Source organism: Gouania willdenowi, chromosome 10, assembly GCF_900634775.1.
Source record: "Gouania willdenowi chromosome 10, fGouWil2.1, whole genome shotgun sequence".
NCBI lineage: Eukaryota > Metazoa > Chordata > Actinopteri > Blenniiformes > Gobiesocidae > Gouania > Gouania willdenowi.
This window is the reverse complement of record NC_041053.1, coordinates 38,552,560-38,579,708: the sequence shown is the minus strand read 5'-3', so window position 1 is coordinate 38,579,708 and position 27,149 is coordinate 38,552,560. Positions and strand designations below refer to the sequence as shown.

Sequence of the window (27,149 nt, the reverse complement as noted above, 5' to 3'; positions counted from 1 at the left end):
GTCTCCACCAAATGCTTCTGGGGACTTCCTGACAGCAGTAATTTACTTTGACTGCAGAGATGACAAGTTGGACAAAAAAAGTGCAACACATGTAAAGACACACAACAAGGGTCAATGTTTGAGCTAAAAAAGAAGGCCGCCGTTCACACGGTCATTCATCAGGCAGAGCCTGTGAAAGAGGAAACGAGGTGACACCCTGCCGTCATCCTCTTTCCGACATATCTGCCAAGTTCCTACGGCAAGGATTCAAGGCCTGAAAGACCTCAGACGTGTTTTTGTCTCATTTTATTGTTGCATCTCTCTTGCTGACCTCACAGGTCAGGCATATTGTTCTTCTTAGAACAGATTCTTCCCAAAATGATCAACCTTTTCATTGTTTTTGGAAAGGACTATCAGCTGTAAACGCTACACTTTAAATAATAGGTGCCAAAGGCAGAACAGGACATTATTAACAAAAAAAAATCCCAAGGTTGTAACAAAACCCATATGCAAGTTTGTATTCTCATGTTTCACAAACACTAGTTCCCAGGTTTTAACAGCACAAATCTCAAGACTGAATATTTACAAAGGCAGCACACAACACTATGGAGTACACAGCATCAATTGGTCTAAAGTTTGAGCACTAAAAAGAACTTAAATGCGAAAGCACTACTAATGTGTTGATTTCAGAAAGTTGCAGTTTCAGCTTCATCTTTTTAAAATACTTCCTGAAAGAACTATTGGCAGACTGCTGCCTTAGTGGATCTATGTAAAGTTTTTAATGGTGCTTTGACACTAACCCTTAAAGGGGACATATCATGCTAAATCCACTTTTTTAGCCCTTAAATGCATTTTGTTGTATATTTAGAGTGTTTAGAAGTAGAGAAAAGTTCAAATTAGTCTCTTCAGGTGCTCCGTTGATATCTTTATATTCTGTTTTGGTCATATTTTTCAATCTGTTTCGATTTTTGATTCTCTATTACGTTTTTTAAACAACAACGCCACAGTATTTGCAGTGGAACTGCAGACCTAACACTTCGAGCAATCCGCCATTTTTATTTCTCACTTTTATTTTGTAGTCCAAGCTCAAGGATGCCGAAGTCATGAGAGGATTAGTCAAAATGTTCAGTTGCTGGATGTAGTAACCCACAAGCTTCATTACAACGTCTCCTAGCATCAGAACCTTTTCGAAGTGCCTGATTGAGTTTTGTTTTTCACGGAAATGTACCCACATCTGTGGGTGAGGTCATTTTTGTGTGCGCGAAGCACTTCAATGATGACTGCTTCAGCAACCTCCACCAGTATAAAGAAGGATTTGCTGAAAGAATTTGTCTGATTGAGGGTTCAATTCCTTCTATCTTTGGAGACGACGAACAGAGCACTTTGGTAAGCTGTAAATAACACGAAAAAGTGTGATGATAAGACGTCCCCGTCATTGTTTTCCTAGCATTAGCAGTTGCACCGTCTTCAAATGTTTACGCTGTGTGCTCGTTTTAGATCCTTGATGATATGGCCTACGTGGTTTAATTTAAGTCTAAAGTTTTCATTAGTCATTTCATTTTGCCGTTTTTGTCTCCGAAAAGAATGTATTAAAATGCATTTTGTGACGTTAGCTTGGCGCTAGCGTTAGCTCGGTGCTTGTGTTAGCTCACTTGTTAGGGTTCTGCAGGTTCATCATCTTCATTTTCATCTCGCTCCGCCGGGTCCGACTCTGGCTGGAACATGTAAGGCTGGATGGACAAGTCTTCTGTTGTTGACAGTTTTTTGCATTGCATTGTGGGATGCGGATTCCCGTAGACGGATGCGTAAAAGTGTTTTTAGTCCAATCTTTTTAGGATTTATTGTGTTTTTTCCCAGAAAAACTATGCCTAGTGACATTTCTGGTGTTTTTGTGGACTGAAAGATGGCAAATCAATGGCGAATGTTTAATTTGGGGTTTACAAGAAATTGAACGTCTCGCTGAGTGAGGTGATATAACGTGGAATACCGGGAACAATCTAGAACAAAAACGGTGTCAAGGCAATCACTGTCCTGCTTGTCTACTGAAGAAACACCAAAAATCACAGGAAGAATGAAGTAAAAACACTTCCATGCATCCGTCTGCAGAACTCCACATCCAACAATGCAATGGGCAAAACTTTTCCAACAATGTCAATAATGAAGTGTTTACAGTGGATATCAAATTATCTTGGATTCACATATATCGTGTCCAACTGCTTAAAGTCGAAAGACAGATTAAATCTCTAAGTTAAAAATTCCTCTTACTTTGGCCAACATAATACAGCTTGTTATACGGCCGTTTATGCGACTACAGGCTTAACCAACTCTGATACATACAGCTCCACTACATGGAAACACAACTCCTGCTCTGACAGCTAAATGGCTGTCCTCACAGAAGGGGCCTGATGGGATTGATTTCATTTCGGCTACAATGGGTAATCTAATCACAATGAAGACAACAGGAACCAGCGGAGGATATACATTGGGATACCATTACTCCGCTGGCCTGTCTAATTTGCCTCTGAAATGACTGCAGTAGATAATAGGCCATTTGTGCAGGCCATTCTGCGAACATGGTAGTGAACCTGTTGAGGTGGACAGCAAAGAGAGCACAGACCTGCCATTTATCGCCGGGAGAAAAGGAGACACACTGTAGCTCCCTATACGACATTAACCGAAGCCCTTCCTCCTCCACTCTTACACCTTATCCACTTGTAAGGAGCTTTTAATGTGGTGTTGGGATCCCAGAGCAGAGAGGCAGGCGGCTCAGGGGGCTTCAGCAGGGGACATTTACAATATACAAAGGAGCTATTATTTGTTGCAACCCCCCCTTTGGCCTCCAACCAGCTTGTGTTTTGTATGTGGGTCTGACTGTATCCTGCTGGTGGTGAATGACGATGCCTTCCTACCTTGTGGTTTGTGATCAAGCAGACTCGCTAATCCTCTTCCAGCTGGCACAAACACTCGACTTAAACACTGTCTATCGTCTACACTCAATACTTGTGGAACATGTGGTTAAAAGATCTAATCTTAGGTGTCAGGAGGTTGTTGTTTTTTGTTTTTTTTTTTCTTCATGCTTTTCAAAATGATGTCTCATAATTCTCTGTTTCACTGCTGCAATCCAGGATGGGAGTTTAATTGAAAAGAAGTGAGACAGTAAACCCAACCAAACAAAGCAAGTTTTGATGGTATAGATCTATGTGGATCAAATGCCAAACCACTCTACTATAGAGTGGTTTATTTCATCAGATAGAATATAGGATGTTGAAAGTTTATTCAAAAAGTGAAATTGCACTTTAATATTGAGTCAAAAGCAAAAGTTTACAATGCCGTCGTGGGGTTCAACTTAAAGCTCCTGGAGACGCTATTTTTTAAATCAGATTAAGACAGTGTAGGCCTCATAGATCAGATCAATAAATCAACAATAATTTGCTTAAAAAAGATGTAAAGGGTTGAAATTGCTGCTCACAAATTCACTTTCCTCTGTCGTAAAAACTCTCTTATTCAGAAAGGGTTCATGCAATGCATTGTGGGATGTTGAGCCCCATAGACGGACACATGTAAAGTGTTTTTATTTCACTCTTTGCCCCCAAAAACTGTACCAAAGTGACTTACCAACACATTTCTGATGTTTTCAAGATCTAGAAGTTGTGGCAAAAATAATGGTAAATGTTTATTTCAGAGATTTACACAGAACGATCCTAATCTGGATGGAATTTAACGTCTCATGGAGTGAGGTAATGTCACAGGGAATACTGGGAACAAACTAGAACAAACATTGTGACAAGGGAATCACTGTCCTTGTCTAGCAAACAACATCAAGAAAACGCAATAAGAATCCATGCGCTCTCTTCATCTTGAGCCTTTGATGGAATTGTTGAGTAATGTCGTGAGTGGTTTTTAAAGAGTTTGGCCGATCCATCTCCAGCACTGTTGCTTCTATGTGGCCGCCATGGGCTCCTGGTTGGTCTTCTTCCACAAGTCTTCGTTGACTTCGGCCAAGAAACCTCCATGAAGTAGCGCAGCCAGCGGCTGATAAAGAATTGTGGCTTTTGGGTGGCCTGGCTTATCAAATATTATTGTGTTCATGTTTAAAATAATATATTTCAGCTTTAATACAGTGCCTCCTCAAGCTTTAGCCGATTTTTAGATGAAGAAAAGTTGTGATGTGGGAGTATTTCAACATTTGTTGTGGCTTTGACTGAGATCTTTGTTTTTTCACTATCCACCTTACAATCATAGTAGAAGCTACGGACAAAATGCATCGTTGTGTAAAAGTCCGAGTGCGTTCTTTTAACAAAGAATCAGTAACTTTCACCACGACCTTTTACCAATTGCGTTATCCTTAATAATTATCCATCTACGAGTAACTTTCACAATTGTTATACATATAAAATAATCTTCTTGCCTATGACAAATTTAAACGTACCCAAGCTTAAAAAAAATGTTAATAAAATTGTGTGTGAGCTTTGTTGAAAAATGTGGTTAGAGGTTAGTACTCATGTTTCTTTTATGGGTACTTTTTTTTGGAGTATATTTCTAAATCAGTACTTTTACTTGTACTTAAGTACATTTTAAAAGAAATAAAGTAATTTGTTACATTTCTACACATTTATAAATGTAGCTATGCTTAGAGCCTGATCATTTTTATTATTTTGAATTGAATCCATTGGTGTTATTTATTTTTATTTTTTTAAATAATTGCACATTTTGACAAACCTTTTATTTCATACAGATGCCTTGCTGGAAAATAAATGAAGTTCCAATTGCGCAAGATTTGGTTTCTTCCTTTTTAAGTTTACACATGAAATGTTTACTGTATGCAAGGGAACTGGGGCAAGATTTATTACCTAGTAACTAATAACTATTTAACTGAGCTACTTTTTACTTGTACTTGTGTATTTTATGTATGACTTCCTTGTACTTAAATACAATTTCAATCAAGTAACAGTACTTCTATTTGAGTAGGATATATCAGTACTCTATACACCTCTGATAGTTACTAAATTATCCCGGATATCAGTATAAAACTGAATCAGAGACTGGTTAGAAACTACTTTGTCATGCTCAGACTGGCACAAATGAGCAGATAAACCTTTTTTCCCCCAATACTCCAAATGTTGTTCATAAGTATAAGAAACGGTAAAACAACAAAGACAGGAGACAGAATGAAATCCCGACCCTCTGTGATATTGAAGCGGGGGGTTTAGGGGATAGCATTCATGTGAATAAACGAGATTTCCTGAACTGTGAGCATTCCAAGGGCGCCGGTGGTCTCGGCTTGCCAAGAGGCAAGACGACACATGCTGGAGATGTCTGCCAGGTAGCAGAGCACAAAGAGCCCTCATTTCCTCCCTATCCCTCCCTCCCTCCCTCCCCCTCACTCACTCACCTCCTCTGCAGCACCTCCACAAACACACATCCCACCCCTCCGCCATTGCCAAAGCTTTCCCAACGAAGCAGGCGAAGAGTACCGATATATCCTACTCAAGTAGAAGTAGCTCAAACTAGCTCCATTAAATAGTACTCTAAGTAAACCTTACTATTACTTTCACCCCCAAAGTTTATTTTTTGTAATAAATCTTGCCACATTTCCCTTGCATACAGTAAACATCTCATGTATAAAGTTAAAAGAAGAAGAGTTGAAATCTGGCAAAATTAGAACTTAATTTATTTTCCACAAAGGCATCTGAATATATTACGTTATATTTGCTTATTAATGTATCTTTTTGTAGAGTATACCTGTTTTTTCCTTGTTTTGCATCTTCTCCTGGTATACTGTCTTTGGTGGATTTGTTGTTTTTGTAATTTTTCCATCTGACTCAGGGACATGCACTATAATCCCATTGTACCTGTTCTTTTTAACGTGTACATATCTATTCTATTCTAAAATAAAAGGTTTGACAAAATGTACAATTATTATTTTTTTAAATAAAGTAACACCAATGAATTCAATTAAAAAAAAATAAATAAATATCAGGTTCTAACTATAGTTACATTAAATAATTCTAAAACTGAGAAAATAACTATGATGTGATGCATTTTCACTGTTGTCTGGTCATTTCATTTTTTGTTATTTAACAATGACGATTGATCATTTTAAAACAAAAAAAATTAATAATTGTTACTGTTGGGTGTAGACATGTTACAAATTACTTTCCTTCTTTTAAGAAGGACTTTAGTAGAAGTAAAATAACTGATTTAGAAAAAATATACACAAAAAAGTACAAGCACCCATAAAAGCAACTCAATTACAGTAACTTGAGTGCTTGTAATCGAAGAGGAACAATGTTATCAGTGCTTAAACATAAAGTAGATAGTTTGTAAAGTTGTGAAAATCCCTCTTTTTGTCGAATCCTCAGTCAACTCTGGTCACTCTGTATTTCTCTGTGTGTTGTTGGACCACGAGCTTTCAGTGCTGGTATTCTTGGATGCACACATGTGTAAGCTGACACTAATACAGCCCTTGAAGTTTGATACTTGCCTGGGGATCCTGCTCCCCCACCCACCACCCCCCACCCACACACACACACTTGCAGCTTCCCAGAGATCATCCATCCCGAGGTGGGATCCAATTACTTGCTCGCAAAGACACAGTCACACACACCTTTATTTTTTCCCCAGTTTAATCTTCTCGCCGCTGTAGCTTTACCGAACCACAAAGCTAAAGCTCTCACTTCACCACTTTTGAAAACTCCACCAGGACCAGGAAACCCCCGTGAACGCTCTTTAAACAGGACAGTGACTGAATCGTGTCTAAGTGAGCTGGTAGTCGCACATGGAAATGTGGCAACAGCTTCTCTTTTTATCAGATCAGGAGAAGTTGGTCCATGCTTTTATCTCCAGCAGACTGGACTATTGTAAAGAGGTCAGAGCGCATTAGTCCAGTTTTAAAGTCTTTACGCTGGCTCCCAGTCATCCTCAGAATAGACTTTAAAGTTCTGCTGCAGGTGTATAAAACTGTGAGGGGGTTTGGTCCAGAAACTTTGAATCTGACAGATTACCAATGTCCTGTTGGGTTCCTCAGGGATCTGTTCTTTGACCTCTTCTGTTTAGCTTTTATATACTTCCTTTAGGACACATTTTACAGAACTGTAAGATTGATTATCAGAGCTATGCAGATGACACACAACTATATCTATCACTGAACCCAGATGACTATGGTCCCATAGAGGTGTTCCTTCTCATTTCTCTTCCACAATACCTTCCATTTCTATCCTCTTTTCGCTTTCAGCTCTTCTTCCTCTGTTTTCTGCCGCAATCTAGGCCTCGTTTTATTTACCCCAAGGTCTTGCCCCTCCCTCTTTTGGGTTTTATTTGGGTACAAGGGGGCCTCATACAAACGGACATAGGCTAAACACAATGTTATGTGACTGTTTAGAAAAAGTAAACTGCTGGATGAGTGAAAACTTCCTTCAACTAAATCATGATAAGATGGTGATTGTCTTTGGTAACAAGGAAAAGAGGACTGCTGTCAGCAATTATCTTGAGTCTCAATCTTTAAAAGCTAAAGACCAAGTCAAAAACCTTGGTGTTCTGATTGACTCAGATCTTACATTCAGCATCAGATCAAATCTATCAAAAAAAGATGTATCAAGTTTCATATTTTGGTGATATAGAAAGTTACAATATAGCCTGTAATGATATATAGCTTATTTTGTTTTAAAAGGAGTCGCTGCTTTCACTACTCCTAGAAGCTCATACATATTCTGGCGGACCCACCGCACAACGTATTCAGCGCGGACTGTCCGCTCTCCTCAGAGCTTAGATACCCGGGCGCACCACTGCATAGTAGTTTTAATTAAAATCCTACAAATCCCATGATTCTTAGCGCTTCTCTGTAGTCCTTGTACTCCTGGGACGTGTTTTAAAGGTGTCGCTACTGTCGTAGCTCGTCTGCCAGTCTCTCCACTAAGCTCGTGTTCATCTCTTCTCCTCTGTTTGACTGGAGGTGAAATACAGGTCGGTGTTACATTTAATGCGGGTCGATAAAATGCTGAGCAGTGTTTTGTGTGACACCAACTACACAGAGAAGTCCTCTCGGTAGTAAAATCTGAGCTTTGCATTTAATTGGCCGGGCGAACTCCACGAGGAGTCTGCGCGGACTCCGCTTTGCGGGTGTCCGCCCGAGTATGTTTGAGTCTTAAGAACAGCATGAAAAGCACAGTTTGATGATCGAGTAGAGATAAGCACAATGAGTGAATATCCTTCAATGTGGGAGAATATAGGAGTTTACACACTCCAGTACTGTAGGTGGCGATATGCACCTATTCAAACTGATTGCAACACGCCAATAGTCAAGACAGAAGAACAAGAATTTTGAATGTTGAATGTGTCCTAACCCAGACCTTCCCCTAAACAATCCACACTACAGAACTCACTCACACATGCTGTCCCTTATAGGAGAAAAAGCCAAAAGTGGCACATGTTTTGCAGATGTTTGTTAATAAATGTGCCTGTGTGGGAATTTGCATCAGCAAAATTAACCCAGAATTGTCTTTATGGTCAGACTTCATTTGAAATAAAATCATTGAGATTTACTGTATATCGTCATTTTGAGAAAACATATTGAGATATGAGTTTTGGTCGTTATTGCCCAGCCCTAGTTTGGTCCAGAATCCATCAGTGAGATGTTAGTCAGGTATGAACCCAGTAGGTCTCTCAGATCTATGAACACAGGTCAGATAGTGGAGCCCAGAGTTCACAGCAAACATGGTGATGCTGCTTTTAGTTGTTATGCTGCAAAGAAGTGGAACGAACTGCAGCAGAGCTGAAGTCAGCATCACATGTGAACATTTTTAAATCCAAGTTAAAGGTTTTTCTTTTTCTCTACTGTATATGACTAGAGAGGATATTTCACGTTTTTACAGTTGATTTTAATGCTCTTATTGATTTTTAAACTGTTAAATGTTTTCTGTTGCATTTGCCTTGTGGATAAAATGCGCTACACAAATACATTTGCCTTGCTTTGCTTGTTAAAAAAACGCCTCCAGTCAGGGTCTAGTTGTGCATGGCTCACAATAACGACATGAAAACTACACTTGGCAGAAGATAACGCCAATGTTTTCAATGTCACAAGCTGTGACAGCAAACCATTCAGGTGTGCCAAAGCAGATGCAAACTACAGCATACATAGTTTGCATGTAAATGACAAAGGCGTGTCGACAAACACACACAAACACACACATGGCCAGAGACGCAGGTAAATCAAAGCTGTACTTCGATATTTAACAAGATGTCTCCTACGACTAATTATGATCGGCTGGTTTTCAAATGTGATTATAATTAGTGACAAGTCGACTGGCTGGAAAAAAGTGACAGACGTTCAGCTGCTCAAGGTGGCTCCATGTTGAGGGTGACCATGTTGTATTTTCCTAAAAAGAAAACAATAGAGCTGACTTGAGAGTTTTCTTGAAGTAACGTAAAAATACAATGATATAGTAGATAAATAAGTTGTTAATGTCCATTAAATTAATGCAAACACATGAAGACTAGCTGCAGAAAAGCAGAACAACATTTATTCATCCACAAATGTAACTTATTTTACCCATAACTTCTTATATTCTAAGTTTATCCCAGTATTCTTCATTTTCAAACCCCTCTCTGAGCCTCCATGGAGGTTTTATCATCCACATCATTATCCATGTTCAATTGCAATTCAATTATGATTACAATGAGCAGCATTTTTCAAATTACAATTAAACTACAATAGTTTTTCTTTTATCCTCAGAAAGTCAATTTCAATTATGTTCTCAATTACTAAACTTCAATTACAATTAATCACAATTACTGAGCCTGAAATAAATAACCTAATAAAAGTGAACCTGACTCTTGTGTTAGCTTCCTGTTAGCATCTCTTATGATAACAGCTCCTAAATCAGCTGTAAAATACACTAAAAACATTGGTTACCTTGTTATGCTTCCTAATCAATGAAAATATAGATTTGAATATTTTTGGTGTGGGCGTCTGAGCCTGTTTTGTGTCAGTTTACTCCTCGATTTATATTTTTTTAAATGCTATAATGTGGGAAAGCTTGATAAGAAACAAATAAGAAAATTACATATGTGTTGAACTGTACATAGAACTGTACCATGGTTCCCCAGTTTAGCGTTCAATTATAATTTAATTTAATTACAATTACGACGACAACGGATTTATGAAATTACAATCACTATTGTAATTGATTCCAACCCTGTCCAGGAGAGTCTTTTTTACTAAACTTTTTTTCATTAAATCCACCAGTATTTAGTCTTTTTCAATCCATCTTGGACTTGAGTCTCTGTTCTCTGCTGCGTGTTTCGTAAAAACAAAAACAGCATCTTTCATGATTACGTCGTGTTTGCGTAAAATAACCATAATGACATGATACTGGCTGTAAAGAGCAACTCTTTAGCTTTCACAAACCTGTGGAGTTTTTCAAATAGAGCAAATATGGGCGGAGTTACGCTCTTTTAAATGAACGTGTTCCTGAGATGTGTTCACTGTCACTGGGACACCCAGACATTTTTTTTTTGTTTTAAAGGATTTTTTGGGCTCTAGTGGCCTTTATATGACAGTTGCTCGACAGGAAAGGGATCAGAGAGAGCAGGGAATGACACGCAGCAAAGGGTCCCAAGCCGGGAATCGAACCTGGGACCGGCTGCAGGGGAGGAACTACAGCCTCCGTACATGGGGCGGTCTCAGTATGTGACTGCTACGTACTGAGATGTACCCGTACTGGGTTATACTGATTTTAAAAAGTAAAGTTACATTAGGTTAACTGTTTTTTACTGCAATGTATATTATAATCATGTTTTTTTGGAAAATAAATTCTTTATTTTCGTATGGAGTTTTATTATAATCATGTTCCTGAGCTCCTTCTTGTCGGTGTCTGGTGATGGCGTGCCCTTCACTATGAAGAAGATTAACTTGCGTATCATTTCTTTGTGGCGTTGGAACCTCTCCTGCCTCGTATATTGAGCAGTTGTACATTTTTGTACAAGAAAAGGAGCCATTCAGCACTCGTCACATAACATTAGCTTTGAAGCTTAGCTTTGAAATTGCATTTTTTATCTCAGCACGGTGGAAGTAGAAAAAAAGCTAAGCGGAAGTAGCACAAATTCATTTTCCGGTAGTGCGCATGCTCATAATCAATCTCAGACCGTGACACCGGACGTAAGGTCACCCTAAACATGTCAGATATCCCTCACAACAGGCCACGGGAAACGTCTGTGATCTGAAGATTTCACTGAAACTCCACTGCAGGAAGAATTGCTGTGCATTTTTTTGGGTTTTGAATTTAAAGGGATCACTGACTGTGCACAAAAACAAGCATGACCTGCAATTACAAATGATGAACGTGAAAGAATGGCACACAGCACAATTATTTGGTCAAAACCGCAAAACCATGGAGGTCCATAAAGCATCTCGCAGACGTACTTACTTCACAGTTTCATACTGTACTTCATGAGCCCGTGTGGCTTTGTGTGCAAATATACAACATTTCTCATGCAGAAGAAGAAAACTGCAGAAAAATATATCAAAAAGATTCCTGTGAATTAGCTTGTTTTTTGTTTTTACAGGCATTTATGAGAATGAATCACGTTTAGCTTCAGCTAATTTGAGTTATTCATTGAACAATGCAAAGACACACAACAGCAAATCATTTTCTCCACTTGGGAAACACTAGCATTAGCAGAAACATGGAAGGACCAACAAAAGCAATTCTAATACTTCATTAAAGACGAATCAGAGAAAATCTTGCATTTGAATGTAGATTTAACAGCACAATAAAAGAATCGATTAAAAGCACCAACGGAATATTTTATTGCACAAAGTCTGGATTCACAATAGTTTTGTTCTGAACTGGTTTAGCTTCAATTTCGCGCAAAACTTCCAGTTGTGGTTTGCGACGCTCCCAGTGGATCTTTGACTTCTGAATAATATTTAAAACTGTTCCACAAGATTCTTTCTTCATTTTTTCTGCATGTATTTAATGACTGTCAAACAGCATTTCAAGATGAATGTCTGATTTTCATTAGTGAATGTGCATGAAATGATCAATTGTAGAGGCTTTTATACTTGTGCCGAGTTTACTGTGGGTTCTTCATTATGTAACAGAAGGCTTTCATGTGTGGAAATAAAGATTTATCCAGGGTTATATTAAGGGTGGAAAAATTAGTAGCTTTTCACTCATTTCAAGTTTGGCACCATCTCCTGTTCAGAGGCCACACTGCACGGCACACAGGGAAGTGAAAAAAAAAAAGATTAAAAAACAAAAAAAAAATGTTTTTTTTTTTTTTTTTTAATGTGTACGTTTGAATATTGTTTAATGTTTACCTGCAACTGTAAAAAAAAAAAAGGCCATTTTTTATTTATTTGAGTTCTTTCCAGGTTAAAGCTGCAACTCACAGTCATTTTCTTGGATCAAATCATAATATAGGATACACAGATCAATGAATCGAACATCATTTCCTCCAAAAAGAAAAGAAAAAAGGTTGAAAATGCCACTCAAGTTTGTTTTCATCTCGGCTGTAAACAAGTTGCATTGTGGGATGTGGAGTCGAATAGACGGATACATACAAATATCTTTACTTCATTCTTACTGTGATTTTTTGTAATTTCATGTGTTTGTTTTAGTTTGTTCGCGGTGGTCCCCATGATATCGAAATCAAACAAAAAACATCAATGCATCCGTTTATGGGACTCCACATCCCAGAATGCAATGCGTGAAAATGTCAACAAAACGGAGTGTTTACAATGGAGCTGAAAACAAACTTTCGGACTTGTTCCGTAAATTACGTTTGATTCATTGATCTATGAGGCATATACTATATATTATGTCTGACATCTGGCGATACGATTCGTACCCCGATACATAGGTCACAATACAATACGATACAATATATCTTGATATTAAAGTATAAGGCAATTATTGCAATTTTTTTATTATATGACTTAAGAAACAACTAATTTGTTAATGTGTACACCTTCATGAGAACATTATGTATGAAATATATTTTATTGACATATTTTACACTCAAAACATTGGCTTTAAACATGCCATGTGCCAACAACTTAAAATAAAAAAAATAACATACAACCAGCCTGTGGCTTTTAAACCAACTTTGGCTTTAGTGCAACATGATTTTAGTGCAACTTAACTGAGGTATTTATGCCTAGAATAACAAATAAATGCAGAAAATTAGTTTCTTTTTAGATTTTATTGAAAAAACACAAGCTGGTCAATGTGCCCAGGTTTCAGCACAACTTCTTTGTGCACTTACAGTGTCTTCTGCAGTGGAAAAAGACTTTCCTGGTTAAATAAAGGTTTAAAAAAATTAAATGAATAAATAAATAAATAAATAACAATAACAATAACAATAACAATAACAATAATAACAATAACAATAACAATAACAATAACAACAATAACAATAATAATTATAATAATAATAATAATACTACGAAGCTGGATAAGTATATCCTGATATCTCTCCATTAGCTTCACCTAACCCAACATTCTCTGTCAGAGAGCAGCTGTACTATGAAGCAGAATATAAACACATTCACTTAACCCAGGTTTGGTGTCCAGTGTAAGTTACCATAGTGATTTAGCCTGGTAAGAAGTTAACCAGCGTCGTAGTACAAAACACACCGACTAAATCCCAAAAGTTAGCGCGATATGAGGAAATCCAGCTTCATAGTACAGGTCTGTGAAGACAGACTGGTTTGTGTGGTGCAATCAGGGCATCATCACTGACCACTGTGCCCATCACCATGGTCAGGATAACTGTGCACCAGTCTGATGGATCAATAGCCAATACCATCACAGACGCTCCTACGTATCAGGCAGCTGGCTCTAATGTTATGGCTTACTGTTGAGCACATGAAACCAGAACAAAAGGCCTCATGTTTTTGTGGCTTCCACTAACCAAAGTACGCTGCCACTGCTTGTGTTGTAGCCGTCTGTTATGATTTGTAGCATGTTTTGAAACGTGATCGTGGTATAATTACATTCGATCATTGCAGCTTTCAGCCAAAAGGTAAGGTGCCACAAACTTTTATTTGTTGTCATTGTTCCAACACGGCAACATGCCCGCGGGGAGCTGCTAAGTGACTCAAACTGCATCCTGGCACGTTTCAACCCACAACAAGAGCAACACGAGAGCAAGAGGAAATTTGTATGCGGGTGGGTGACTATGCTCAGGCCTGTTGGGACAGGATCTGCCAGTAATTACAGCTTAGCAATATATAGACTCGTAAAAATCTAAATATTGGAAGTGCTCACCGCTGAAAACAATGATATTAAAACGTGCAACGGGACTCACACACAATAGCTGTGGAGATAAACCATCCTTGTGTGGTGGGAAATAATCGAGCTACACAAAATAAACATAAATACAAAATAAATTGTATTACAATCACAACAGCAAGTGGCCTTAAACTCACATCTTTGTAGAGTTTTAAGCATAAACTCAACCAAATGTTTATGGACTTCCTGCAGTTGCTCACCAAAATATATTTGCTCCAAAAGCAGATTTATTCTACCGGTACTTCCATCCAACAAACTACTTATTTCCGTCCCCCTCCATTTCAAAGCGATCTCCGAGAGGCTCTTGACATCCCCTCATAGAATGTCCATGTCAAATTACAGCCTGATTCAATGAGCATTAACGAAGGATTAATGGGGCCCCCGTGGCACATATGGAGTAATGGTCCCCATTCATATATTGATATGTGTCAATGATTAGGTACCACCAACTGTTGCAATATTTGACTCACAAATAAATGAGAAAACAACTTAAATCAAATTGTGCGAGGCAAAATGGTAATCTACGTTGAATTACCTTTGAAACAATATATCACACGACTATGTTCCCATAAATTTGAAGAAATTACCAGAAATCGGGGGGTGGGCCCCCGGGCCCCATTTAAAAAAAAAAAGGGGCTCCGAATGTCTCATCATATTCATTCATAAAGTATTCATACCAAACTGCATTCTGATCTAACGAGAACTAACAAAGGAGTAGCCTGGGGTATTCCTAGCGCCCCAATGACATACGGGTTAATGGACCCCATTTATATATTGATATGTGTCAATGATTCGGTACCACCAACCGTCGTAATATTTGAGCCGCAAATAAATGAGAAATCTTTTTTTTCTTTTGAGGCCCCCCTTGTACCCAAATACCAAGAAGAAGAAGAAGGAGAAGGAGAAGGAGAAGGAGAAGGAGAAGGAGAAGGAGAAGGAGAAGGAGAAGAGGGAGAAGGAGAAGGAGAAGAAAGGAGAAGGAGGAAGAAGGAAAGAAGGAGAGAAGGAGAAGGAAGGAGAAGAGAAGGAGAAGGAGAAGGAGAAGAAGAGAAGAAGAAGAAGGACAGAAGAAGAGAAGAAGAGAAGAGAAGAGAAGAAGAAGAAGAAGAAGAGAAGAAGAAGAAGAAGAAAGAAGAAGAAGAAGAAGAGAAGAAGAGAAGAAGAAGAAGAAGAGAGAAGAAGAAATTGATTGATTGATATTCCTTAAAGTTGTTACTTGGCCAAGATGATAGAATTATCACCAGGATCGTCCTGGTGTAACAGCAGCTTCAACTGTTGCGTTTCAACTGTTGCCCAGTTGGTCACAAACAAAGAACCATCTGTTAGTGATCTGGTCTGGTCCATAGTTAGCATAGATAACACTTAACACACATCAGGATAAACACATGAAATTATTGAAACCACAGATTCATCACAGCAGCCAAATGAAACAGGAAGTCTCTGTAAAGCAGTGTTATGACTGACAGGTGGGGCACGGAAAACTCCTCCATTTAATGCAAAATGTCTTTCTTCATTAACAATTAAGATCATTAACACTAAACAAAACACCTACACACAAAGAAAGTAATAATGAGAAGCCTAATAAAAATGTAGAATAATTTTTTTTTTTTTTTTTTTTTTAAAAAAAAAAAAAAAAAAAAAAGTAAAATAAATTAAAAGAGCATTAAATTAATAGACTGCATTAGATATGGATCAGGAATAAAATGTAACGTGGAACTAAAGTGCAAAAATAATGATCTACGTCAGCATACACACATTTTCAAAAGCTGAATTTAGTTTTTTTAATATATATATATATATATATATATATATAAATTATTTTTTCATTTTATTTTAATTTATTTAATTTATTCAAGTTTTCTTATAAAATTTAATTTTTTGTTTTCTTCATCATTTCGGCACAGATTGCAAACAATGTTTCCTTATTTCCTTTTAAATGTATTTTTCATGCAGGTGATTAGTTTAATTTAGTTGGAGTTTTGATTTATTTATGACATATGTTACTTGCATTATTATGTGTTCCCTGTTAGTTCATTACATACGTGCACTGAATATTCCTTTTTTTTTTTTGTTTTCTTAAGCTATTTCTGTATTTCTTACTACTGAAATTTTTCATGCAAGTGATTTTTGATTCATTATTAAACATGACGTCACTTGTTCCCTGATAGTTCAATACATTTGGGTGCAGGTAGGGCTTAAAAGTGGGTAACACCCAACAAAGTCTGAGAACCGCTGCCGTAGGCTAACTTATTGAAGTGTGTGTTTGTGTGTACATATGACAGGGGTCCTTCCTACCAGTGGGCTAGATAAATAACCCCAGTGGCACTAATCAATCAGTGGCAGTCGGTCCGAGGGGGGCCTGGGTGAGCAGCGCAAAACAAAAGAAAAAAAGGAAGTGTCAAAGTTTTTCTGAGGTGACGACAGGCCGTGGGGGTTTGTTTGGTGACACGTCATCACACGGTGGAACCTGAACGCAGCATCTCCTCCTCACAAACAAACAGATGTCGCTGCCAAAGCTAAACTGGATGTGTTTATTTCTTCTTCTTCTTCATGTAAAGTTGGGACAAAAGCATCGCGGCGCATTCGTTTTTGCAACTCCAGCAAAACAAAGAGGAACGGAAACGACTGGATGCTTGTGTGAAACCAGCGTTTTGTTGTCTTTTGTCGTCCATTTGTTAGGATGTGGATCTGTTGCATTTGTCATATATGAAGTCACACAAAGGCCAAAGGAAGTTGAAGGACTTCAGGTGCTTGTGAAAGTACGAGCGCTCTTTTGTTTGACTTTTTGGGCTGAGGAAGGAGCTAAACCTCATCTCTTTAAAAAAAAAAATCACACACAAACGTGTTGAGTCAAGCAAACAAAGAGCAACAACACTTTATAAATACTGTTGTGTTGGAACTAAAACTAGACTGCGTCAAACAACATCAACTCAATAAAATATATTATGTACTAATCTATATAAATGTAAATTTGCAGGATAGGATGCCAAGCTAACATTGCAGTAATTCAAGTTGTCCTCCTACCTAAAAAAAATAAATTTGAATCCTGTAAATCACACAAACATTAATATCTTTATTGTAAATATTATGACAAAATGCAGATTTTCGAGTTGTATTGAATGCAGCAACAGCCATACTGTTAGAAGTCATTATGTGGACTTCAAAATTCTTATTTATTTATTCAATTTAATTATCTTACTGGCATTTTTCTGTGAGAAAAAAAAACATCTCTTTCTCATCAGAATCAGAAAGGCTTTTATTCGCCAAGTACAGTTTAAAAGGAATGTAATACGACAGTTGGTGCGAAGAACAGAAAAAGAACAAAAAAAACAAAGCAGAGAAAATAACAACAATAATGATAAATATAAAGGAGAATTAATCTAGGTGGGAATTTAAAAACGTAAAAAGTTACTGCTTTGGTTGGTTTTAAAAGGAGACATTCAGGACAAAATGTAGATGTTTTGTAGTGATTATCGGCCAGAGAAGTGGAAATTTGTATTATATATCTGGGATTTACAAAAGGAAAGCTTGTGATTGATTAGTATCACTGTTTCCTTCCAAACCACTGGATTATTCCTTCTTTTGTAGACCTCCTAAGATACAGAGATGGTTGAAAACTAGAGGAAGAGATGTAGAGACTAAACTGAATGAACAGCAGAGCTGCAGCCGACTCCATCCCTGTATCCTTTTCTGTTCCCAGTCTTTGATCAGCACTCAGGAAATTTCATTAGGACAGAGATGAGTGGATAAGAGGGCAACGAAAGCTGCTGTTAATAGAAGCAAAGGAGAATATCAAAGCGTAGTAAAAGAAACAGGCCTGGAGGGTCACACAGACACAGTCCAGAGTGCCTGCACTGGATCGATCAAACCTAGATATTCATTCCCTAAAACTCACAAACCAAAACGTTGGCCTCCAATGGGGCGACGGAAACTTCTTTGCCAAAAACAAAAAGATTTCCCTCCAAGTTTAGTTCAACATGGTTCCAACTAAAGGCTTAATGAGCCCACGTAGCAGCAGAGCCAACGCAACCAAACCAAACCTGACCTTTGACCTTATCAATCATGTATTACAGAGCGAAGGAGGAGGAGGAGGAGCCACGGCAGCCTTATCAATCACAGACCAAAGAGGAGGAAGGAGCGATGAAGACAGGGAGCCGTCGTCTGTTTACCTTATCGATCATGTCGGGCCTGTTGGTGGCGGCCAACACCGTGACGTCTCGGAGCTGCTCGATGCCGTCCATCTCTGTCAGCAGCTGCGCTAGGACGCGGTCGCCAACGCCGCCGGAGCCCGAGGAGCTGAGGGATCGGACGAAAAAACACACAAGATGGATGAGACCACTGGGAATGGTGGGAAAGAGGGGAGATGGAGAGGTGTGGACTGAGTTTAAGGTTTAAGGTAGAGAAGGACATAGAAGACGTTAAAAGCCCTGACTCACACCTTTAAGACCCTGTTTACATCACAATGTAAAACTCAAAAGTTATTGTTGGTTTTGTCCAGGGTTGGGGTCAATTATAATTGTAAAAGTGGAATTAGTAATTAATTACAATTGTGATGTAATTGTATTGAGCAATTGAAAATTGCCAGAAAAAAATGAAATGAAAGCCAAAAAGTAAAGGTCAAGGTCGTGTCAAGTGTCAAAAACCAGAATTTTCCATATCTCTACGAATATTTATCGTACAAGTTTAATACTTACATTTACAGTATGAAAAGCTCATCAAGTGAAGTATTTTATTTAATTTAACAAAAGCTGTACGACAGTAAAAAGATCGGCAGGGGTTTAAGTTCATGACGTCACAAAAAAAAAACAAAAAAAAAATACTTTTTTCCTCATAACTTGGCCACAAATTGAGACACAGTGCTCAGACTGGTACCATTGAACAACATTTCCTTTCAATGCGTGACATTGACCTTCACTCAAGGTCATACTTATGGTCAAGGTCAGTTTACATGTACAGGATAAGCATGAAAGTATGTAAGATACAGAAATATGTTTAAAAAAACATAACGCTCACCTTTAACCACATTAGTCACAATATTCATAACTTAACTCCACACAATAACAAGCACATTCCTGCTGCTACAAACATGTCAGGGTGCTCCGATTGCTTTCATTATCACTTCATTTGCAACATTTCTTTGTTTCCTACAGTTCAACGTTTTGGCGCCAACAAAAAGCTTCCCAGCCAATGGCGTCACACGAGGAGCACAAACAGGTGATCCATAATAAAGCTCCACATCATCAATCAGTTTCAGGTAGTTATTGTTTTCTCTCTCACACACAAACTCAGCATGATATGAAAGATAAAGGACAGAGAAGAAAATAGTCTTTATGTAACGCAGAGGGAATTAATATAGGTGTAAAAACAAGTGCAGATGAAAAGAAAAACAGATTCTTTAGATTAAAGTTACGTTATAATGACATTATGTTGTTTCTACATGGCACCAGAACACCAAACATCTGAAGGTGTGCTGTGATATCAAACTAAGGTCGCGTACCGTCGCATCTCACGGAGCTTTGATTACAAACTACTCTCAAAACCATTTGCATTTCCACATATAAATAAATGATGAAATATGTACGTCACTGTTAACATCAAAGCAATAAAAGACAGATATCAGTCACTGCAGGATCTTCACTTTCAATTTATTTGATTTTGGGACCCCTTTTTATGTCATTTGGGAAAATTTTGTGGTGTAATTTGAAGAAAATTGCAGGATTTGGGGAAAATTGAGAGTTATTTTAACAGTTTAAGATTAAAAATGACTGCCATGTAGGGATGTAACGATCGATTCACGATACTGGGTTCACGATACGATTATCTCACAATTTATTATACAAAATGAGACTGGAGACAAAATTACAAATACGGTACTATTTTCTTTTATCTTTCAATGTCAGAAGAATCCCTTGATAAACTATGCAATTTAATTAAAAATAAATCCTGAATGAAATAAATAAATAAATAATACAAATAGTTCCTTTTTTTTTTTTTAAAGTGCAACTGAAAATGTATTTTGTGCTTTAACAATTGGACTTTCACATGTTCTTTCTTTCTCACCTCTTTCATTTTGTCTTGGAGAAACCAAAATGCTTCCACACTCCTGATTTAAAACACGGTGGTGCGTCCTGAATTTCAAATTCTAAATAGATGGCACCCTTTGCTGTGTGTGTGTGTGTGTGTGTGTGTGTGTGTATATATATATAGTACTGCAATTCAATTTCAGAGTATCGATGTGAACCGTGACACATTTGAATCGATTTTTAACTGCCTCACAATTCATCTTTACATTCCTACTGCCATGTGACATAAGCGTGAGGAAAATGTGAGCCCTGTTCATATTGTGGAGTTTCAGTGAATATGTGTATTAATTTGGAGATAATTACACAAGGATTCATGGTTTCTCTGACTTTTTTGCTCTAAAAGGCCTGATTTGGGACCAAGTTTGACACATGTGCACTACACACTCATTTTGATGTCAGACTTAGTATGAGTAGTATGCAGTGTTGGGAACGTTACTTTAAAAAAGTAAACAGTTATAGTTACTCACTACTTGATCCAAAAAGTAACTGAGTTAGTAATTAAATTCCTCTATAATAAAAGTAACGTTACTGTTAAAAAAAAAAGTTGCTATATGTCAAATAATTCAGATTTTTTACATTAGTGTGTCGTGAGGTGCTTCATTAAATCTGAGTTGTTTACAACGGATGTGGACAAAGCCTTCACTCCTGTATATAATGAACACTTCACATGCACGTTCTTGTCTTTGACCATAATTAATTTAAAGTAGTGTTTGTATCGCCACCGTAAAATGCCAACTTTTCATCAAATCTGTAGTGGTTGTGTGTGTAACGCGTGTGCTGGCACAAGTGTAAAAACACTGGCTCTGATTGGCTACCGTGAAACATGACGCCGCCTTAGCCAATCATAATCCCTCACCTTGTTTTTAACCCACCTCCTCACTACAGCTGAGTAAGAAGCCAGGGATGCTTTCGTATAACAGTTTATTCCATCAATGTACGTAACACACCGCATTTAACGTTAACGGCGTAAAAAGTAATTCGTTAAATTACCCCATTACTGAAAAAAAAAACCCGCCGTTACCCAACGCCATTAATCTAAACACTGGTATGAGTAATACGTTAGTATGGCATTTCCAACTCGGCATAAGTCTTTGTTGACAGGAGCAGTGGACGTGCAAAATGACTCTGACTGTGATATAAAGTCTGCAATGAGAAGAAGAACCACCAATAAAGAACTTAAACGTAGGTTGTTCACGTTGTCCGTCTCACTTGAACTCTACCCTGTAATCCTGGTATCTGTTGATTCTCTGTCACTATGTGTCTTTCACTTCCCTTCCTGTCATCTTTCTTTTTTAATTCCACCAGTTGGGACTCGTGGCAGGTAGGCTGACAGATTTACAGGTACTTCACATCTCCTACAAGTGGAAGGGAAAGGCGCGCACACACACACACACACGCACACACACACGCACACACACGCGCACACACAGAGCAGCTGAGATTGTGCTTATGTCAACAATTTGGTATTCTCACTGCCTTGAAAAAAGCCACTTCATTGATTAAACATGGCAGGAAGTGATGACCGATAAATAACCCTTCCACATCCGCTCTGAGTGCATTTTTTAAGGTTCACGACAAAGAAAGTAATAATCATTCACACCGTAAACACACAGAGATGCTGTCAGATGAGTTACATAAAACAGGGGTTCTCAACCTTGGGGACGTGAGACACGAGGAGGGCGTCGCCAAATGCCTTTAAGAAACTGGGAATATTTTTTGAACAATTTGAGCCAATTTTTGCTTATTTTTACCCTTTTTCTGCAACTACACTTGCCATATTTTAACCTATTTTCATCACTTTTTCTTGCCATATTTTTGCTCCTTTTAATGCATTTTTGCTACATTACTCCCATTTCTGACACTTCTGCATCAAATTCCAATGCCTCTTCTGCACATTTTTTCAACTTTCAAGACATCTTCAGCACTTATAAACCCTTTCCACCACTTTTCCACCTAATGTCACATATGTTTACAAAGTATTGTCACTTTTAAGCACCATATTTCATACTTATTTTTTTTGCCAATTTAACCAAATTCATGATTTGTCATCATTTGCCAGTTTAAACTAATTGTTACAATATGGACATTTTGAACCCTTTTCACTGATTTTTCTCTCCGTTTTTGTCCACTAATTTGCAACTTTTAATCATTTTCTGTAGTTTTTGAAACCCCATTTCATCACCTTTTCCACCATTTTTTTGTCACTTTTAACCCATTATATTTCTGATTAAAACAATGATTGACATCTTTAAGATGACTATATGCTATGGCACAAATATTAATAACCTTCCTGAATGCATGATAATTATTTATGCACAACTTAGCAACCGTTCGTTGGTTCAGTGCTACTCTTTCCTGCCGTGTTTTGTTTCATCAATAGGTTTTCCAGGAAGGATGCTGTCCATTCTATCCTTCCTCATCAGCTATGAAAACGCACAATGAGGTGTTTGTGTGCCTCCGGCCTGTATCCTCTGTCTACACACACACCATTAGGTCACACATGTCCCCAGTGCCATCCCAGTAGATTGTGTCCAGTGCAGTTATTATTCAGAAATGACCACAAACTCACATTTTAATCCTCACTGTGATAATTAAAGAGTTTGAATCCGTACCTTCCTCTTTCACTGGCGAGAGCATCGATCTCGTCAAAGAAGACGATGGAGGGAGCGACCGCCCTGGCCTTCCGGAACACCTGCGAACAAGAGAGCAGCGTGAAAATAACAATGGAGGAGGAGAAGGAAACGGATCAGTGAATCATTCCAGGCACACGCAGGAAATCCAGCACTCGTAATGTGACACATGAGCAGAGAATAAGAAAGTGACAAGAATCAGTTTTGATCAACATTGACTGTACAAACCTCTCTCACCGCCCGTTCGGACTCTCCGACGTACTTGCTCAGTAATTCTGGTCCCTGAAAAACAAAGAAAAGAATATTTAATGCTCAATTATAAAAAAAAATAAATCACAATTATTTTAGTCATAACTGAAATCACAATTATTTGTCAACCAAAAAGTTATTTTTGTACAAAACAATGACGAATATATATTTTTAAACATAAATAAAATCCTTCAAAAACTCAAGTTAAGTATTTTCACTTTTGCACAACAAAAAATATTTAAAACATATATATATATATTATTTGAATGCAAATAAATAAAAAAGGTGCAAAGTTTTAATTAAAATATGATATGAACAAATGCAATGTACTGCAACAGAACTGCTACAGACACAGAGAACTGTAGCATTTATATAACAAAAATAATCTCAAGGGAACTGCAAATTATGAGTTCAAACATGTTCACTGTAGTATGAAACATTGTAAAATATATTATTTGAACAATTAGAGGAGCATAGGGCAGGATGTATAAATCAGACTCCACCTCTGGTGGTTAGTGGAACTGCAGTCATCAGCCAAGCTAGCGTGGGATTGTGCATCTAATGTTTGACTATCACGGAGCACCGACCGAACCTTGATGTGACCCGACGGCACCGGACGGGTCGGGTCCGAAAGGTTTGGTCACAAAGAGTCGTTTGCGCTGCAGAGTTCTTCTTTTCCTGCTGCAGCAGACTTGCAACATAGAGATTGATCAGTATTCATAATTATAATCCTAATTATTTATTTTTTTAAACAGAATTCACGTGGTGCGATGGTCTTGGTTCCCAGTGCTAAACATGCTCTACGACAGAAGTATGACACCATTTTTACCATGGGGGGACAGGAAAAACACGCAGATGACCACTTGTTTTTCAAAATAAAAGCCACCGAATAAAAACCTTAACGTCCTCGCTGCAGCTGCTACTTTGACTCAGCTTTTTATAAAGAGCTACGACTCATGTGGGGACAATAATAAAGTGTGAAAATAATATTTCAGTCAAATTTGGATTAGAAACAGAAGAAAACTACTAACAAATCAACAACAAAAGCTGTTTTTCAGTCGATGCCGACCATTACCTTTAACCTGCTTTAATACGTGAGAACTTTAATTCCCCTTTTGATTCAGAATAAAATTAAATTGCCTTTAAAAACATAAAAAATGACCTTTTAAACTCTTAATTCTGAATAAAAATGGTAATTCTGAAGTAAACTTAAATCCAAAGTAGGTGTCTGGTTTATTCTGCTTTTAAATATGAATTGAATAATTACTTGATCTTGTAATAATAATAATAATAATAATAATAATAATAATAATAACAATAATAATAACAATAATAATAATAATAATAATAATAATGCATCAATTTTATATATTGCTTTATCACAGACACTCAAAGTCGCTTTACAGAATTAAGGGATTATTCTTTTACGCCACACTTAGTGGTGGTAAGCTACTATTGTAGCCACAGCTGCCCTGGGGCAGACTGACGGAAGCGAGGCTGCCATAGTGCGCTATCGGCCCCTCCGACGACCACCAACACTCACTCCCACACTACATGTACATGTTCATTCTGCTTTAATGAAAAAAAAAAAAAAAAAGCCAGAAAGAAAAGAAACAGAACCCTTCCCAACCCCCAGACCTAAAGCAGAATTGAATAAAGTCAATTAAACGTGTTTTCCATGTAAACCTCAATTCGGAATAACTATTTCCATGTAAACTCTGATCATTTAGAATTGATGCATTCTGCTTAAACTCTGAATACTTCATTTTGAATTTAAAAACCTCGTGTCTCTTCTGCACACCTTTACTAAGTGATGCCCTGAGACCTTTTTTTCTGCTCCTCAGTGCCTCCCTCCCTCATCTCTCAGTTGCTTTGTGCAGATAAACATCCACTCAACCTTTAGAAGAACTTCCTGCCCAGCAATCCAGCCTTTCAACACCTCCGAGCCGACGCAGGAGATGACACTTCACTTCCAGGCCTTTTGTCTCCTCACCCAGAGTGGAGGCTGACTCATTAATCCCAGGTTCCTCTCTCTTTCTTTCTCTCTCTCTCTTTCTATTCTGCGTGGTAGAGCCAATGGATGGACACCAATAGACTATGAAACCACTGTGGAGATACCAGCTGTGTGTGTGTGTGCGGATGTGTATGTTTGAGAGGCTGCAGGAGGAGGAAACTCAAATTGACAAGATGATAATAGGGCTTTTTTCACGCAGGGGAAACAGGCTGAGCCCTAAAGTATCCATGTATAAATCTGGATAACGTATCTGTGTCAAAGCCGCCGCCGCCACCGCCTCACTGGAAAAACCTGACACTGGTAGAGCAGATGGTGGCCAGTGGCTTCCAGCCAGACGGACAGGATGTTTTTAGCTCTTCTCAGAGATTACATCGTCTCCGTCATGACTTCAAACTTTGCCTGACAAGATTACAGTAGAACAGTTCTCTCTGGATCTGAAACGTCCCAAACTGGATCCAAACCTGTTGCTTTGTTAATAGTTGTTGTTTTTACATTCGTAACTGTACTTGTTTACAGATGTATTTCATTCCTAGGTTCCCAAAGTGGGTACGGGTAAATAAAAACAGCGTGACAACATTGTAAACTAGGCAAGACCTGTATTGGCAAGGCAAATACGTATATGGTATTTGAAAGAAAATTTTGAAAATTGGCAAAAATGACAACTTGTGTCTGGATTTGTTGACCAGTTTGTTTGTTTAACTAATTAAACTGAAAGTAATATTGAAGGAAAAACAGAAGACTGACCTTGACCTTAAATTTTACCTTGAGCAAAGGTCACACATTGAAAGGAAATGTCGTTCAATGGTACCAGTCTGAGCACTGTATCTCAATGTGTGGCCAAGTTATAGGGAAAAAGTTTTTTTTTTTTTGTTATTTTGTGACGACATGAACTTTGACCCCTACCAAACTTCTTACTGATTGGTCGTACAGCTTCGGTCCTTAAATATGACACTGAGCAAAAGTCAAAGTCACTCATTGAAGGAAATGTTGTTCAATGGTACCAGTAGCCAAGTTATAGGGGAAATTTTCTTTTTTTTTTGGTTTTTTTGTGACGTCATGAACTTTGATCATGGCTTCAGGTAAAATGTCTAAAGGGGTACGGGACTGTGAAAATCTTTGGGGACCACTGGTCTAACTCATTTCAAAACCACCTCAAACTTCTTTCAAAAAGTCCTTTTTGCCTGATGATGAACAACATTTAATTTGCTCTGAACAACAATTCAAGGAGCCATCAATCAATCTCTGCCAACCAGGTCCAAACAGGGGAGGAGGGGTCAGGGTGACAGCGATGATAGGGTGATGAATGAGAGGGGACAAACATGAGGTCAAAGGTCATATGAAATGCTCTAAACAGGAAGTTTAGCCGCCACAACGCCATCAATGTGCACTTTATTCTTTATTTAACATCTGCTCAAAATGTTTATCAGTCCCGTTTACAGCAAATAATCTGCATGTTTGACTATATTTAGACTAATGTGTGTGATAAATGTATTTCCATAATGTGTTTAATGGATTAAATCATGTTAGAAAATCAGAAAATATGTGTATTTTCTATTAAAAAAAAATGCTAACACATGAGATGAAACAGATGATGTGAGCCTCACCTCAAATTAGTATGTGTAAAATATAATAATAATAATAATAATAATAATAATAATAATAATAATAATAATAATAAGGGCTGGAACTTTACCGCGTTAATTACGATTAATTAATTACAGAAAAATAAAACATAATGCAATGTTCAGTTTCCACTTCCACTGACTCCAAAAACACACAAAACAACACAAAAAAATAAAAGACAAAAAAAAAATCACAACAAAAGTAGAAAAAAATGACTTATTCCACGCAAAACGACAACACAAATACAAAAAATGACTTCAAAAACACATGATACAAC

General features: G+C 37.8%; 1 protein-coding gene across 1 annotated transcript in view; it reads right to left on the bottom strand.

Annotated features, from left to right (window-relative positions):
• The window catches only part of afg2a (AFG2 AAA ATPase homolog A), a 166,170-nt gene that overhangs the window by 93,764 nt on the left and 45,257 nt on the right, over positions 1 to 27,149 (bottom strand). Inside the window, exons 13-15 of the mRNA XM_028460406.1 lie at positions 23,215 to 23,268; positions 22,969 to 23,048; positions 18,443 to 18,569 (exon numbers count right to left, since the gene is read on the bottom strand). Of these exons, the coding sequence (XP_028316207.1) occupies positions 18,443 to 18,569; positions 22,969 to 23,048; positions 23,215 to 23,268 (261 nt within the window). The remainder of the gene's footprint in view (positions 1 to 18,442; positions 18,570 to 22,968; positions 23,049 to 23,214; positions 23,269 to 27,149) is intronic.